Below are 17,728 nucleotides of genomic sequence, written 5' to 3'. Positions count from 1 at the left end.
TAGAAAGCTCCTGCTATTTGAAGACATAATTTGTCATTGCATGCATTGTTATGAAAGAAAATCCAACAAAGGATTTCTATCCAAGTATCTACATTGAATTAAATTGTTCCTGGAGGATGATTGTTCTAGTTTAATCTTTGTCTTGGTTTCACTATATGTGACTTTGGACAGATTAGTATCTTTTGTATCGCCCAACAATAATGGATGGACAATTATAGACTTGTTTGCAGTACTGTATAGATTAAGGATTACCAAATCATGACAGAATAACTCTAATACAGGTAGTCCTCAATTTATACTACAACCGAGACCAGAACTTTTGTTGTGAAGCCAGGCAATTGTTAAGTGAATCACATCCAATTTTATAACGTTTTTGCCATGGTTGTTAAGTAAATCACTTGCAGATGTTAAGTTAATTACATGGCTGTTAAGCAACCCGATTTACTTTGCTTGTTAGAAGCCGGCTGGGAAGGTTGCAAATGGTGATTACAGCACCCCAGGAAGCTGCAATTGTCATAGATCAGACATATCAAACTCGCGATGTCACGTGACGTCGTGCAACGTATCGGAGCTTTTTTGCCATTGCCGGCAATGGGGTGAGCGTGGTTTCCCAATGACATGTCCGGCCTGTGGGCCGGCAGTTTGACACCTGTCATAGATACATGTGAATTGTCAACTGCACCAATTTTAATCATTTGACTGTGGGGATGCTGTGATTGTAAGTGCAAGTATTGGTTGTACGTCATTTTTGTCAGTGCTGTTATAACTTTGAATGGTCACTAAACAAATGGTTGTAAGTTGAGCACCACCTGTAAGCAGTCAGTGTTAGTCAGATGTGGAGGGAAGAATGCTTGGCTAAATAGGTCACTGATTTGAACTAACTGCATTTCTTTCTTAGGCTTAAACATAAATTTCAAATATTTAAAAGTTGATGATCCAAGTACTGTAGTACATAATTTAAATAATATTTAAATTTTAAAGCCATGTTATTCTATAGCATGAGGTTGGTTGGATGAAATAAACATATTTCTACTACAGTACTGCAAAACACTATGCATCCAGTAATACATTTCAAGCTACAGTATTCTCTTTTGATATAGTGGCCATAAATACCTAAATTTTGAGCTACAAAATTGCAGAAGACTATTAGGCAACAGCAAATGGATAGAGAAAGCCAAATCTTTGCTCAGTCTTGCAGTTGTCCGGATTGTATTTGTGTATAACAGTGATCAACATAGTCTTCTGCTCGTTAACACTGGGAAAATGGTAAAAACAAAACATAAAACCCATAAATTCAGCAAAACGATACCCTCAGTGATACAGGCTCATTGTTCTCCATATGGTCTTTGGAAGAGATGTTTTCCTCAATTTCTGGGAAGGTACTAGCCCAGTCTCGAGAGGAATGCTATTCTATAAAATAAGGGGTAGAACATAAAAGTAAAATTTATAAGCTCTGGACCACTAACAATTTTCCCCCCAGAAACATGTGCTAGATGGGTTAATTCCACTAGGAGAAAGCAGTACTGAAACTCTCAACTGCCTCTGGAAATGTATTGGTGGCCAGTTAGGGACCTGAGGCACAGATGTTCCATGGTTGACAAAAACGTATTGAGTTTTTAAGATTTTTTTAAATTTTATCTGTATTTCTTTATAAGTAACTCAAAGCAGTGAATACACCTAATACTTCTTCCTGTTCCTATTTTCCTCACAACAACCCTCTGAGGTGAGTTGAGCTGAGGTAGTGCCTGGCCGAAAGTCACCCAGATGGTTTTTCATGCCTAAGGCAGAACTAGAACTCACTGCCTCCTGATTTCTAGGCCAGCACCTTAAGCGCTACACCAAACTGGCTTTTGCCATTAAAGCGATGTTTCCCAATCTTAGCCATTTAAAGTGATGTGGACTTCAATTCCCAGAATATCCCAGCTCTCACGGTTCCGACTAATGAAACACTTCAACGCTGTAAATATAGGATATTACTGCTTTGACACCAGCCACATTCATCTTAAAATGGCTAGGGTATTCAGGGAGCTGAAATTCACACATCTTAAAATGGCTACAGTTGGGAAACACTTCCTTTAAAAGGACTGCTGTAGGCTAAGACAGCTCCTATAGAGTGCATTGCAGTAGTCCAACTGTGCAGTGAAAAGAGTTACTGGTGTCCAGTCTTCCCTTCCACACAGTGCTGCAAGTGACACTAATTTAGCATGTAGGGAGAAATAGTAGTGTGTTTTAAAAAACAAATACCACTCTTGATCTCACAATCACAGATTTTTCAGCATTCAACAAATATCATTCCCAATTCTTAGTACGGTCAATCCAAACCAATGATTTTCCAAACCTGGCCACTTTAATGTGTGTGGACTTCATTTCCCAGAATTCTCCAGCCAGCATATGGCCAAGTTTGAAGAACACTGGTCCAAACCAATCAAATAGCAGCTCCGGATGCACAGGCCGCCTGAGTTCGCGCAGGCAAACATGAGTGGATGCTATGAAGCACGTACAGTACGGAGGCAACGGCAACGCCCCTAAATAGAGCAAGGGGGCGGAACTCGATGGCAGCCGGTGAGGAACGATTCAGGAAACGGAGGACGTTTGTGGCGATTCTAGCATTGTCATAAGCTACGGGAATGAATATTCTTCCTAAGAAGTCGTGGCATGTCCGCAATAAAGACAATGTGGCTCGCGTACGACGGGACGAAGCAGAGGCTGAAGTTCAGCGACAAAAGAGGGAGGCCCGAGTCCTGTTAGCTGAACAGGAGGTAAATAGTCATGAAAAGGCATGCGCAAAGAGGACCGTACTGTAGGATTTAGAATTATTGCGCATGCGCTGCATTCCAAGTCGCAGTAGTAAAAACTATGCACGCGGCTTCTGTCCTGGTTTTTTTTTTGTTTTTTTTTTCTGGAGGAAATATCTCAGTTCTGGGAGGGAAATGAATGTCAAATTTATTTCTTTTTAAGTCGAATTTGCGGTTATGGTAATACTTTGCATCTAATCAAATCCATAAAAGTTAAGTGCTTCCAAATGGACAGAACTACCTCCCTAGTGAGGTCAAAATAACTCTTTGATTACATTTAACAAAAAGCTTTATATGGGATCTAAATGTTCTGTCTGGATCTATCTCCTTGTTCATTCTGGATACAGAATGATCCTACGTTCATCTCCCTGCATGAATAAAGAAATCAAGCCAAATCTGAATTTTATGCAGACATTTAGAAAAAAATCTGAGCAAGGTGGCAGGCACTTTGGTTTTGACAACAGTGGAATTCCATTGCCTGCCTCCTTGTTTAGTTTTTCTCTGTTCTGTAATACAGAAGCATCCTCAGTTAAAAAAGAATGCATTTAAACAAATCAGAAAGATGACTTGAGTCTCAAAGTTATATTTGGGGTGTTCTTATATATTCCAAGAGTTAGATTTCTTTACATTTCTGCTGGGAAGATATTCTAATAATGTGGGCCATCTGTTGAAAAGCCTGATATAGTTTTATTTATCTAATGATTCAATCCATCTCAGCAATCACTCTGAATGGAGATCAGTGATAAAATTAAAACAATACACACACACACACACACACACACACACACACACACAAGCCAAAATACACAGCAGCTGAGAAAACAAATAGTCTTCCAGTGATGCAGAAGACCAATCACTTGGCACGCTTGGAGCCTCAGACTCGAACACAGTGCCTGGTTTTTGGAGCTTTATGAAAGATAGCAGTTTTATCCTAGGTTGTAATTGACAGCTAATTGTGAATGTGAAACACCATTCAGTACCTAGGATTCTTCTGTACATCTGGCCTGAATGGATTAAATTTGAGAAAAGCCTGATTTAAGAACAGCCAGTCTGAAAGGCCCTAGTTTTAAACCAAATAATTACATTCTTTGCCAAAATTGATTTTACTTAATCTGGGATTTGATTGAAATCAGGATATCTGCTGCTGTTATTTAATCAGTGGAAGAAAGAAGAAAACTGACAAGTTGTCATAGGACTATTTTTGTTATTCTTCTAATGTTGGAGGATCCCATTGCTGTTACCTTTCATCTGAGGCATTTAATGTGGAGGGAACCACTGAATGAGATGTAAAGCTCTGCATGATTTATTAAAGTGCCTTTTTCTGGACTTCTCCTACACTAATACTCTTTTAATGTTTTTTTCTTTGCCTTTAATGAAACAGTCTATATCCTGAATTGAAACAATTTATCCTTACTACAACAGGAAGCCAATTATCATGCAGTAAATTAAATAGAATGATGCGAGAGATTAAAAAGTTGGAAAGGTGATTGTTGATACATAAGAGAATAATGATACAAGATAATAAGGGAAATCTTCAAAATGAAGGATCTGCCATTATTTGTGTCCTTGATTGTATTACTGTAGTCCTATTATCTGAGGAGGAGTCTAATTTAGAGGATAGCTGCTTTATCCACATTCTATTTAAGCACAATAATTAAATGTAGACTCTATGGTGCAAATGTGTTAGATTTGCTTTTAGTACCATCTTACTTGCTCTTGACTTGAAACACACACATGCTATTTAGGATGTTGCCTTGGACAAATAGTAGCATTGATCTAAATATGAGCCTTGGACAAATACCTGCCTTTGATTCTAGGCCCGGACTGAACTGTTACGGAAGAAAGCACGTCTGTCAGCTCCAGGAGGTGATAAGAGTGGCTCAGGCCTTATTTCTTTGGATTCAGAAAAGCCCTCAGGACATCTTAACCTCTTTCAGGGGTTGCAGGAGGTCAGCAACAAAGAATACGAGGAGGAGAAGAAGCAGGAAAAGGTAATGGTGGGAAGAAAGATTGGAGTTTGCCAAAATTCTGTTTTCTCTCATTTACCTACTTGGGCACTGAGAGTTTTGAGATAGGCAGACTCCTGTTTATGGGTTCTGAGAAAGAAGTATGGACAGTAGCATTAATATTTAGGCACAGACCTTTTAAATATATTAAATAAACCTGGTTGTTGCTAAATGGAATCCTGATTTAGCAGGTTTTTTACACTGAATGTATTTTTTCTTCCTGATAATCTAAACAACTTCAGGCTAATATGTCGATGAAAACTCTCAGTCATCCAGGCAAAGGTGTCTGAAAGTTGAATCATGGCAACTGGATCCAATTTTCAGACACCTTTGTCTGGATGACAGAGAGTTTTCACTGACATATTGCAACACATTTTGGAGAGGAATCCCTGAGATTGTGGCAAGAATTGGTACATTTCAGTGACTCTCTGCCGAACTAGCTTGCTCTGACTGATGAAGCTGCTTGGAGGAGTAATGAAACATCTCAGACTAATAAAAAAAAAATAGTCCTGTTACCGTGATTCAACCTTCAGACAACTTCAGCTAACTTTTGTATCCTAAATAATCAGGTGCTTGTACTTTAAACCAGATAGCCCAATGCCTATTGGTTACTGTTAACTAAAACCTGTCAGGAGAAGAGAGGGATTATAATCAATTAATTATATTCTACACTGGATCCCAGACAGTCCACTGAATCCACGATAAGCAGTTTGCTTTAGAGAAGAAGAATACGGCAATACTTCGTTGGAGAGGATTATATGATGGATGGATGGATAGCATGACTAATTTCCTTGGCTTTTTATTCCTTACAGGAACGAAAGGAAAAAGCTCTAGGTATCCTGACTTACTTGGGCCAAAGTGCAGCAGAGTCTCAGACCTCTGCTCCCTGGTACCAGGAGCTGCCAGATCGGAGCAAAGCCATTGCCAAGGATGAGAAACTTAAGGGAAGGCTGGACCCCCTGGCTGAGATGGGGAAATATTTATACAAGAAGAAGTGCTCTCATAAAAAGGAAGAAAAGAAAGAAAAAGGAAAATCAAAGGACAAAGAAAGCAAAAGGAACCTAGCACTTAGGTGGGTATCCTTTTTGTTGTGCACTCAGAAAAATTTGCCAATATCGAGCAGCAAATGGTTGTTCGGGGACTGTGATGGAGGTTTTTTTTTTTTTTTTTTTAAGAGCATCTACGAGTCAACTGCTCTTTCTTTGCCAGATAGCTTTGACTTTTGGAGAAGCAGCAGGGAGAAACTGAGTTGACTCTCAACTGAAGCCCTTGCTTGATGTAGATAGAACAGTGGTTCTCAACCTGTGGGTTGGGACCCCATTTGGGGTCGAACGACCATTTCACGGGGGTCGCCAAACAACGCAGTCCACCATTTTTTCCCCCTTTCCTTAGCTGTGCTACTCCCTTTTATTCTATTGGCTTTTGAAAGCTAATAGAATAGACTCTCTTGAATAGAGTCTAATTCTATTGGCTTTCAAAAGCCAATAGGAATTGTCCAAGCTGTCTCTGCCCTGCTGAGCCTGCCAAAAGTCCCATTCTGCAAACGGTGCTGCACCAGTTGAGTAGTCCTCGACTTACGACCGGTTGAGTAGTCTCGACTTGGGGGTCGCGGCATTGGGGGTCGCGGCATTAAAAAGGTTGAGAACCACTGAGATAGAATATCAATCTGCAAGAAACAAACTAAGGTTAATATTTAGGGAATCTGGAGGGGTATTTTTTGGCTGATGTTATTGGAAGAGATATCACTCTGGAGAGCAGACTATAGAAGGGTGGGCCTACTGGTGTTTGAGGATTAGATCAGATTTTGTATATAGCTTTCAAACTGCCTTCGTGAGGCCAGTGTTTTAGGTGTTTTATTGGGATGCATCTTTCACTTGTCTTGAATAAAGCCAGCTATGTGTAGCCGTTATAGAATCACAGGGCATGACAATATCAGCTATGCTGAAGTTAAGACGATTAAAAGAATAGCTGAATTCTAATGCTCCAGTACTTCATATTCTATGCCTGACATTGTCAGCTAGTTTTAACTGGGCCTTTAGGAATACAAAAGCAGATCTATCCTGCTGAGCTATACAGGTAGTCCTCGACTTACAGTGGAGCCCAAAATTTCCATTGCTGAGCAAGACAGTTAAGTGGGTTGTGTCCCAATCTGGCTTCCCCCACTGACTTTGCTTGTCAGAAGCTAGTTGGGAAGGTTATAAATGGTGATCACATGACTTTGGGACATGTGACGCACGCCGCTTGTCAAGCATCCAAATTTTGAACAAACGACCATGCCACTGTAACCCTCAAATAGTCACTAAACGAATGGCTGTATGTTGAGAACTAGCAATAGCACTTACATAGCATATACTGCCTTACAGCACTCTCTGAGCGATTTACAAATATCAGCATTTTGCCCCCCAACAATCTGAGTCCTCATTTTACTGACCCTGGAAGGATGAAATGCTGAGTCAACTTTTGAGCGCTGCCAGGGTCGAAATCCTGGCTGTGGGCAGTTAGCCTGTAATATTGCATTCTAACCACTGCACCACCATGGCTCCTACAACTTGTAATTTCTTCCCTACAGTTCAGTGCATACCTGGAGAGCCCAAAATATCTGATAGAGCACAATTTAGGCAAGCCATATCTTTGCCTCCCCTCATTTAGAAGAGCAAGGATTGATGAACTTTCCTGGGTCCCGTATCTCTTCCCTTCCCTTCCTATCATTTTCTCTTTTCCTTCATAGGCCTCCATGTTCTTCCACATCATGCTCTCTAGAACAGCTCCGCCAGGAGAGGTTGCAGCGTGAGCAGGCAGAACGAGCTCGAACGAAATCTCTTCTTGCCCAGAGATCTGGAATGGGTCCACTCCAGGAGGAAGAAGAGGAAATGGATGAAAGGAAACGTGGCTACAATTCACAGTTCAACCCTCAGCTGGCAAGAAAGAGAGTAGTGAGAGACAGTCGAATTGAGTGGGTGTAAAGCAGGAAATCTGGTTAGTCAAACCCAATTTCTTCAGCTGAAAATGTTCAGTGCAAAATGCTTCATAGAATTCCTGGCCAAAAATGTCATATAGCTTCTAGGACAGCTTTTACTCAATTATTATCAGTCCTTGGAACACAATATTGAGCAGAAAAATCAGCCAAGCAATTAATAAATCTATTTTTGCTGTTTGCCTTGAATTGCCAGAAAATAGATAAAAGCTGGATTGATAAAGGATACCATTTCCTGACCTAGTAACTTGCCTAAATCTTTATAGCTTTCCTGAAGGAAAATAAAAAAGTTTTTAAAAGGCACCACGTGGATGATTCTGAATTTAATTTTAAAAGTCAGAAATAGCAGCAGCAGCAGCAAATCCACCTCACGCAGTATGGAGAATTGAGGCAGTGCCATGTACATCTGTCTCAAAATATTAGTTTACTGCCCTAAGAGATGGACCAAGGTATTAATTAAAAGCACCAAACCTGGGATACATTGAGTTCTTCAAGAATGAATGGTGGAAGATCCTGGAGGGATCATTCTTCCGTTTTTTGTACGTGGTCCAGTTAGTTAAGAAAATTAGTATTGCCAGTTTCCTGCTGTTGTAATTCAGTGCTCGTCTTTGTATGTGATCTTCTGCCATTAGGGAAATGAGCACGAGAATGATTTTGGACCACTAAGAAGATTTATCCCTATAATAAGAGCATTTTATAATGTTATATTCTCTAGATGTGAAAGACTGGAGTACTTCACAGTAATGCAGGCTAAGTGATGTAAGAAAGGTTATGATGTGCTAATTAGCCAAATTACATAAAAACAGGATTGTGCAGATTGTCCATGACTTGAAATTTCAAGGCCACATATTACAAGGATACTTCCTGAACAATAGTCACACAGTTTTGATTGGCTTATTCCACTGTGAGAAACTGGTTTGCAACTCATGACTTAAAAGTTTAGCACACTTTGTGTACTGGAAACAGTCATGATTTACTGTCTGTGATCAGATTACTGCAGTATTCCCCTAGAATTGATTGTGAAATAAGTAGCCACAATTTGCTTCATGTTGTATCTGGCTGCTTCTTCATTATCCAAATAAACATTTCCCTTTTAATATATTAAATTGTCCTGGTCAGCCATAAGTTATATTATTTTGGAGTATTACAAACTGTCAAAAATTGGCATGTGGCTGGAAAGCATGCCAAGGAAATTTACTTCTAGCCATATTTATAAAAATAAATTTTCTTGGTTTTGGCTTCTAAGTAGGTTTGATAAAGGTGACATCATCACCACCACATGCATACTTCATCTACAGAGAATGTGGCTTCCAGCCCTTAAATGGGCTCAAAAGGATAGCACTGGAGGCAATATAGGCAGTCCTTGACTTACAACAGTTCATTTAGCGACTGTTTGAAGTTACAACAACACTGAAAAAGTGACTTGTGACCATTTTTCACACTTACGACCATTGCAGCATTCCCATGGTCACATAATCAAAATTCAAACATTTGGCAACCGATTCATATCTATGATGGTTGCAGTATCCCAAGGTCATGTGATTACTTGTGACCTTTTCACAAGCAAAGTCAGATTCATTAACAACTGTGCTATTAACTGCAGTGATTCATATAACAGTAGCAAGAAAGGGCAAAATTCACCTAACAACTATCTCACTTAGCAACAGAAAATGTTAGGCTCAATTGTGGTCATAGGTCAGGGACTACCTATATTTTCCAGGGAGCCTTCAGACAGAGCTTGAATATATTATGTGTCGTTCTGGCTCACAGCTCATATCCCAAAAGATTATGGAGTCCTTTCTCCCACCCCCAAGGTTTGGTGGTTTTTGTCTCCCTTCCCTGTACAACAGAAGAAGAACACTCATATAAAACTATTTATTCATAAATATTTTCCAAAATGAAAATAGGCTTACGAAAAAATATCTTAACAGCGGCGTGGGCAGGATGCTCCAGTTCAGGGGGCTGGCTGAGGAGAGATCGATCCCACCTCCCCCCCACAAGTTTTCCCAAATGTCTCCCTTTCCAATTAGGAAAAAATTGCAAGTCTTATTGGGGAAGGGGGTGTCTTCCTGTGGGAGGAGCAGCAGATTAGATACAAGCTCTTATCAAATTTATGGTGGCAATATTGGAAAGGAAAAGCAGTGTTGGGGACGGGGGAGAACGTAGAATCCTAACATCATTGTTCCAGTCAGGAAAGGGACTCTTCCAAATGAGGACAACTAAGGGCATAGGGGTCTCCTTACAACTTGCAGAAAAAGCAAGTCAAAATTATGGCAGCCAAAAGCTGACGGGCAATCCACCAGAATTTCTCTGGTCACTGGGAGACTTTGTAACCTGAGGTTGATGCTCCCAAATTTGCAATCCTATTATTTTTTGCCAATTTGCCATTTTCAGCAGTGGCAAGTGGACGAGGGGTCGGAAAATGGTCACCATAAGGTTCATGGGACCTGATATTGTAAAGGTCACATTGGGCATCTGATGACAGCCAAACGGGATGGAGTTTGCACCAAAAAAAAAAAAAAAAAAAAAGGGGAGGGCTGGCAAAAGGGCAGTTGGGTGTTTTGTGTTTGCTGCAAATAAGTACAGGGCTGAAATGCTCTTATTTAGAACACACACACAAAATGTAGAATGGGGGAAGTCACTCTTTTGGTGGGATTCTCAAATTCTTTTTTTTTTCCTTTTAATCTCCATTCTGGCACCCAAACCTGGTGCGCATGAAGGGCGTTTCCCCGTTTCTGACCTCTTCACAGGCAGAAGAGAGCAGGGAAAAGGCAGAGGAGAAGCCTGCCACTGCCGCTGCCCCTCCTCCTCCATCCTGCGGTCATTTTTAAAACTTGCATGCATTCGTTTTTTAAACATGCGGCTTGCCCCCTCCCACCCCGCTTGTGATCTGGGGGGGAAGATGAAGAGAGGTGAGGGGTAGGTGGGTCTTCCTTTGCCGCTGCCCCCAGCACACCACCACAGCTGTCTCTGGAAGGAAAACTTGGCACCCCCTGCTGGCCCCAGGGCATCACTGCAGGTCCCGGTCTTCCAGGTAGCGGTATTCAAAGGTGAAACCCTCCTTTTTGCGCTGGCCCCATTTCTCGTAGTCAAAGTAGATGTAAGTGCCCTGAGCAGAAACAGGAAAATACAACAGAGTTCATTACTTTTTGCCTGACTGAACATATTTACTTATACTAAAGGAATCCTGGACTCTGTTGCCAAGATGACACCTGTTGCCCTTCCACATGAAAGCAGGAGTCCTGTGGCTTTCAGTGGGCCTTCTCTTGTAAGAGTCTCACAGAATATCACAACTTTACACAAACCTGAAGTTTACAACTTTGGCAATTTTTTTTTTTTTTCCCTGAGAGGAAAAAAGTACATCAGAGATGCAAAGTATGGAAGAATCAAAAGCTGTTTTGGGTGATGGGAAAATGGCATGATCACTTTTTCGGTGGTGGACGACATCAGCCTCAAAAGAACCTCCATCTTGCCTTCTTTAAGGAATGGGAAGCAGAGCTACCTTATCAGTAATTTACCGCATTTACAGACAGTCATCCACGCGGGTGACTGCAGCAGAGAGACAAGTGGGACCACCTCATTTGTAAACATATACATGGAGTGACAGTGCTGCTTGCATAGCCTAGGCCAGGGGTAGGCAGCCTTGGCTCTTTTATGACTTGTGGACTTCAACTCCCAGAATTCCTGAGCCAGCATGGCTCAGCATGGAAACCTCTCCATTTCTCCTCAGCATGGCTGGCTCAGGAATTCTGGGAGTTGAAGTCCACGAGTCATAAAAGAGCCAAGGTTGCCTAACCCTGGCCTAGGTTTATAGAAAAGCAACTTCTAATTCTATGAAAGAATAGCTAATTAACTAAAAAAGCACCAGGTTTTTCAAAGAGGAACCTGATTTGGTTAACTCTTCTTCTGTCTTCCTCCAATGCCCAACCAGATTCTCTATTCTGGCCATAAACATTACATTTTTAACCCCGATGAAGGCACAACTACTATTTCAGATGCAGAAAAGGTGATCATGACTTTAAACAGTGCCTCGAGCTCTATAGGGATATTTGGAGTAGTTATGGCCTATCCTTGCTATGTCAATACCAAGGAAGAATGGATAATTATTGTTTTAACCTCTATTTCAGATTTTTTAAAAAGCCCCTATGACCTCTGTGGTAGCTAAATCCTGCATTGCTGCAGTGAATACAAAGTGATGCTAATCTGAATACAGCTATTTTTTTTAACTGTTTACAGATACTCTTTGACTTACAACTGGTTGCTTCGGGACCATTCAAACTGACAACGGACCTCCCCAGGTCTACAACTCAGATTCAAAATTCTAATGGCCACCCTCCCCCCGCCCCTCACTCCATGGCCACATAATTGCCTTTTGAGCACTCAACCACCTCCCATATTTATGGCCGCTAGAAGTATCCTGCAATCAGATGACTACGATTCTGGCCAAAAACACCCATTGTGGACAATGGATTCATTAATGACTGCAGAGTTTGCTTAACGATCACTGCAAAAAAGACTGTAAAGTCAGGTGTAGTCACAGGGTGACCTGCTTAATGACTGGTACGACTTACTACCATAATTCTGGGCTCAAGTCAAGGACTACATGTACGTATAATTTACTGATCGTTGAACAACAACAAAATGGCTGTGACTTCAGAAGTGCTCAAAGTGCTTGAAGCAGTCCGTTTCCCTCACAAAATGCTATGTTGTATGAAGCACTCTGCTCGAAATGGACACATACACGCACAATTGCATTCTTACGATCATTGGACCATTAGTCTTTGCTAATATGGGTGAAATTACATCAATGGGCCCCGTCATCCGTTACCTTCACCCTCACCTGCTCAAACTCATCAGTGATGGTCTTAGGTTCTTCGTGCCGCTGAAACCACATCATGTACTTCGTATGGAAGCGCCACGATTGCTTCTTCAGTGCCTTTGCTGCCAGGTATTGTGCCTTCGTACCCTTTGACGTGAAAGAGGGAAAACGGATCAAAGCAACGGGATTTGCAGGTCAAGGGCGGAGATGTTGTTTATCTCGCACTCACGCCAAGATAACCCTCAGGAATGACCCAGCGCGGATATAGGATTCCTCTTCCAAACTACCAAAGGGAATGGAATGAGGGACTGTCTGTTACCTCCAGATAGTAGAAGATGAAGAAAAGAGTCTCTGTGGAGAGGCGCTGGTAGAATTCCACCGTGTCGGAGTGTGGAGGAGGCATCTGGTGGTGGTATGGAGGAGTCGGACAAGGATTCCGAGGAAGGTATTGCCTGTGGGATGGGGGCGAGAAGGCAGAACGAGAGCAGAAAAGAGAGAAGTAAGCCTATGAGAAACTCGGGGGAATTCACAAGAGGTCTGTGAATTCTCCCCTGCACATAGACACAGACTCCTAAGTGTAGGGAATAACAATATTTGGCCTCAATCCTTCCTCAACTGGTGGCCATCAGAAGCCTGGATCCTATGGTGGCCAAGCTCCGTTTCCTCCCTCTTCCCGCAATGGCCTGAATTCTCGTTCACGACATGAGAAGTGAGTCTTCCCAAACAGGCTGGCCCACCTGGGTTTTAGGAAGTGACCAAAGGAAGAAAGAGGAACACTTTGCCTGGATGATGAGAAGTGTGGCAAGTTGAAGGAGTTCTCAAACTGAGTCATGACACTGGGGGGGGGGGGAGGGGAAGGAGAGCACACATTTTTGTGGGACTAGAACAAGTAAAGCAAGATTGCTGCCAGAACTGGCTCCTTCTAGTGCCCTAATGAGCATTTATCGAGAAAAGCAGAAATGTGGTCTGACATAATCCAACTGCATTCAATCCACAGATAGTCCTCAACTTACGATCACAATTGAGCCGACGTTTCTGTTGTTAAGTGAGACATTTGTTAAATGAGCTTTGCCCCATTTTACCACCTTTCTTGTCACGGTTGTTAAGTGAATCACCGCACGATAAAAGTTAGCAACCCGGTTGTTAAGTGATTCTGGCTTTCCCCCTTGACTTTGCTCGTCAGAAGGTTGCAAAAGGGGATCACATGACCTTGAGATATAGCCATGGTCGTAAGTATGAACCAGTTACCAAGCATCTGAATTTTGATCCCATGATCCTGGGAATGCTGCAAAGGTCATAACTGTGAAAAATGGTCATAAGACAGATTGTCTTTAGAGATTAAAGAGAAAGAAGACTGAGTCTACTTTAGAACATGGGATAATTTTTGCCAATGGCTGGAAAAACGAGTCAGAGAGAAAGGAATGTGACATGTAATTTTGAATATATATTAGTAAGAAGAAGGCTACTGAGTGATTAATACTGTTTATGATAATCAACTATATCTATTATTGTTAGTTAAATACATGTACCCAGACAATATGCTGTTTGCTAAATATTGAAAATGTTACCTGGAAAAACCCCAACCTTAACTCAAACCCTAACCCAAACCTTAATCCTAATCCTGACCCCATTTTATCCCCAACCCTATTAAAACTAATAAAATTTATTAAAAAGAAATGGTCATAAGTCACTTTTTTTCAGTGCCGTTGTCACCAAATGAATTCTTGTAATTTGGGGACTACCCCAATGTCCAACTATCAGCACACTTTTCCTTGCCTCTAGCATGTTATTTGCCATCTCTCCCTCCACCAGTCCCAGTGATAAGGCTAGAAGGTGGTTTCTGCAGCTCTGTTCATGGCCTTATAATGGCAGCCAGGCATTGCTCTACGTCTGGTTTATCTACCTGAGGTGTTCATCAGCATTTCCTGACTGCATGAGGGCACAGGGCAACTGGATCAATACCAGAAGCAGGCCAGAAAGTCACTGACTCAAGGATGGAATGCTTGCCAAGGTCCTTATTGAAAGGCCAACCCTGGTGGTTGATAGACCCACAACTAGGATCTATGTAAGGGTGGGTTTTCCTTCCCATTTGCTTGTCCAGGCAGTGCAGGAACAAGTCCTGACCAGGCCCCAGCTCTGGATTCACAACCCTTGTGGCCTACACACGTAAAGCTGGGTTGCTGCCAAAACTAGCTCCTGTGCTGTCCGGACAAGCCATTAGCAAAGTCAGGATTTTTTTTTTACAGACGATGCTATAAAGTGTAAGTAAAAAAGCAGGGAACAAAAAGCAAGAGCGAATTTCTCAAAAACAAATATTTCAGGAATTATGCAAAACTATAGCAAGCTATATCCTTCTGATTAAAAAGGTGGCTTTAAGCAAAAGATTTTATTTTATAAAATTGTGAGGTTCTGTTGTGGTTTGACTTGACATTCAGATTCAATTTTAGTTATTAAAATGGTGCATTTACTTCTTGCCTTACCCCATCTTCTATGAAAGCATTAGTTTCTGTCAGAGGATGACACAAATGCATTTATTGGTTTAGGGCAGGTGTAGGCAATCTTGGCTCTTTTATGACTTGTGGACCAACTACCATCGTCCTCTGGGCTCTTCTGAGAGCACATGATCAACACAACAGACACAATATAGTGTAGACATGCAACTGTTCTTTGTCTAGCAGCCACAGTCTACTTTTAAGCTGCGCTGAAGCCAGTTTCCAACAAATCAGTAGATCAAAATGCATATTTGAGTGTTACTCCAAGACCCCAATCAAGGAATTGCCAAACAAGCTAACAATAGGAACCACCAAGACCACCCCCACCAACACTGATAGGGCAAGCCACTGGAATATAAAATAAGAACAAATTCCACTGCCTTCTAACACTGATGCTATTACTTAGTTTGGTAATAAAATGTCCACAAGAAAACAACCAAACCCAGGGAACACCAGGGAACCTTCCCAGTTCTACCCTGAGACACAAATATTCTCTTCTGTCAATATTACGCTTCGTGAGATCATCCCCAACGTATTTAAGGATTTCCTTTTGTCCATCAAAAAAGCCAGTTTTTGGAAGGCTCTGGTAGCCATTCCCAAGGTTTCTCTTCGGGTCAGTGGTTCTGCACTCTTGGGTCCACAGCCCTTAACCTATCTGTTGCATTTGATAAGGGAGACTTAGCTCTATAGGTAGTCCTTGACTTGCAACAAGCATTCGTTTAATGACAGTTCGAAGTTACGACAACACTGGAAAAATAATTTACCACCAGTTCTTGCGTTTACAATCATCCGCCATTTGTCACCCTTCCATATGGCTCCAACGAGTGAGGTCAATGGGGCAAGCCAGATTGGCTTAATGACCATATGATTCACTTAACGACCGCAATGATTTGCTTAACCACCGTGGCAAAAAAAAAAAAGGTCATAAAATCAGGCTAAGCAACTCAGCTTGCTTAGCAACAGAAACTCTGATCTTGATTGTGGTTGCTAAGTCCAGGTCTACCTCTATGCTTGGAAATCACCAAGAAGGTCCTGAATTAATTTGAAAACTACAGCAATATAAATTTCAAGGAACTGCCTTTCTGTCCACCGTTTTTCCCCCTTTCTCCAAGGAGATGAGATTGATTGTTACTCCAATGCCCTCGGGTTTTTCCCCAGGATTCCCCCTTACCGGATTCTTTCCGAATCAGAAGGATGAGGCATGTGGTGCCAGGCGGCCTCTTCCATGGCCTGTTGGTACAGCTGCTCCTTAATGAGAGGCACGGGCCCCAGAGGGCACACCCCGAGGGAAAGGGGGATGTTCACCTCCGAGAGCTGGATGGGGGGCTGGTTGGAGGCTGGCTGAGATGTTGTGCTAGTAATTAAGATGTCAGCTGGAGCAAAGAAAGAAGGAAGGACCACTCAGAAATTGTACACTTAGGGTTGTCGTTATTTTGACAATTCCTACTTCTCCCCAAGATCCTAGATTTTTCTTTTTCAAACTTGGCAACCTGAAGATTCATGAACTTCAACTCCCAGAATTCTGGCTGGCTGGAAAATTCCAGGAGTTGAATATCTTAAAGTTGCCAAGTTTGAAAAACATTGTCCTAGATCCAACTAGAAAGATTTGCTTGGCAATAATCAGTTAAGAACAAAAATAGGTGAAAACATAAACCAGACTTCAGTGTCTATCCTCGATTCTCAGTGTCTAACCTGGGAATAATTTTAAGACAATTGCAAGCCAACCCTTTTGGAGCACACCAAAGTGGAGAAGGCTGATGTGGAGGGAACAGCTCCCCCTCTTTTTTCCTGAAAACCACAATTTTCCCTTCCAGATCCCTTTCTCTTTAATTTCCCTGATCCACAGTTTCACCAAGACTTTTTTATTTTGCTGTGCACAGTAAGTCAAATATTCTCTTTGTTTCTTACAATCCAATGGATAAAAAACAAAACAACAGTGGGCAAGTCACGGGCCCACACTTGGCCTGAAGCGATTTACTTTGATTGATATCCTGTTTTTCTTCCAAAGCAGAAGGCTGTTGATTCCAGAACTGCCAATATAATGGATGGCCGGAGGAAGAAAAAACATTTGAGATTTGAGGAACAGGGAAGATGAGAACCAGTTGGGTCTGATCCTTTATTGGGGAAGGTGTGTGTGTATGGGGGGGGGGAGGCATATGCACAGGGGTTAATTTTTGTTGGCCAGGGCTATATTTAACTTAGCTGGGGATAGAAAGATCCAACTGCAGTGAATGGGACCAGGTTATCCGAGGAACCGTCATAGCCTAAGGCAGGGGTAGGCAACCCAAAACACTTAAAGAGCCACTTGGACCCGTTTCCCACCAAAAACAAAACACTGGGAGCCGCAAAACCCTTTTGATATCTAAAATGAAGATAACACTGCATATATCCTTTTTTACCTTTATTATAGGTGTGTGTGTGTTTGTGTGTGTGTATGTATGTGTGTGTGTGTATATATATATGTATATGTATATGTATATATATATATATACATACACACACACACGCACACACACACACACAGGTAAAAAAAGGATATATGCAGTGTTATCTTCATTTTAGATGTCAAAAGGGTCTCTCTCTCTCTCTCTCTTTCTCTCTCTCTGCCCTTGGTCTGCCACTCCTCTTCTCCCGCTCTCTTT

At 41.7% G+C, this 17,728-nt stretch overlaps 2 protein-coding genes across 5 annotated transcripts in view; one reads left to right on the top strand and one right to left on the bottom strand.

Moving 5' to 3' along the window:
* The first annotated feature begins 2,512 nt into the window (after positions 1-2,512).
* LENG1 (leukocyte receptor cluster member 1) lies at positions 2,513-12,589 on the top strand. Of its 2 annotated transcripts, XM_039335067.1 has the most exons (5): positions 2,513-2,759; positions 4,613-4,786; positions 5,614-5,873; positions 7,530-7,777; positions 12,012-12,589. In XM_039335067.1, the coding sequence occupies exons 1-4, from the start codon at positions 2,628-2,630 to the stop codon at positions 7,762-7,764; spliced, it is 801 nt and encodes a 266-aa protein (XP_039191001.1). In that variant the 5' UTR covers positions 2,513-2,627; the 3' UTR covers positions 7,765-7,777; positions 12,012-12,589. The 2 variants fall into 2 exon arrangements, with proteins under 2 accessions (XP_039191001.1, XP_039191000.1); XM_039335066.1 differs by lacking the exon at positions 12,012-12,589 and having other exon boundaries at positions 7,530-8,876.
* Positions 9,636-17,728, bottom strand: part of CNOT3 (CCR4-NOT transcription complex subunit 3) — a 46,527-nt gene continuing 38,434 nt past the window's right edge. For 2 of the 3 annotated variants that reach the window (XM_039335061.1, XM_039335062.1), the window contains 4 exons: positions 16,258-16,459; positions 12,914-13,046; positions 12,616-12,741; positions 10,748-10,884 (listed from right to left, as the gene is read on the bottom strand). In XM_039335061.1, coding sequence (XP_039190995.1) covers positions 10,786-10,884; positions 12,616-12,741; positions 12,914-13,046; positions 16,258-16,459 — 560 coding nt within the window. In that variant the 3' untranslated portion in view covers positions 10,748-10,785. Of the gene's footprint in view, positions 10,885-12,615; positions 12,742-12,913; positions 13,047-16,257; positions 16,460-17,728 lie in introns of all 3 variants that reach the window. The other variant, XM_039335060.1, reaches the window with a different exon arrangement.

The sequence above is a fragment of the Crotalus tigris genome, unplaced genomic scaffold, assembly GCF_016545835.1.
Source record: "Crotalus tigris isolate CLP2741 ecotype Arizona unplaced genomic scaffold, ASM1654583v1 scf7180000017639.5415321, whole genome shotgun sequence".
Classification (NCBI taxonomy): Eukaryota; Metazoa; Chordata; class Lepidosauria; order Squamata; family Viperidae; genus Crotalus; species Crotalus tigris.
Note: the sequence above shows the minus strand (reverse complement) of the source record. Positions and strands in the feature narration are given on the sequence as shown.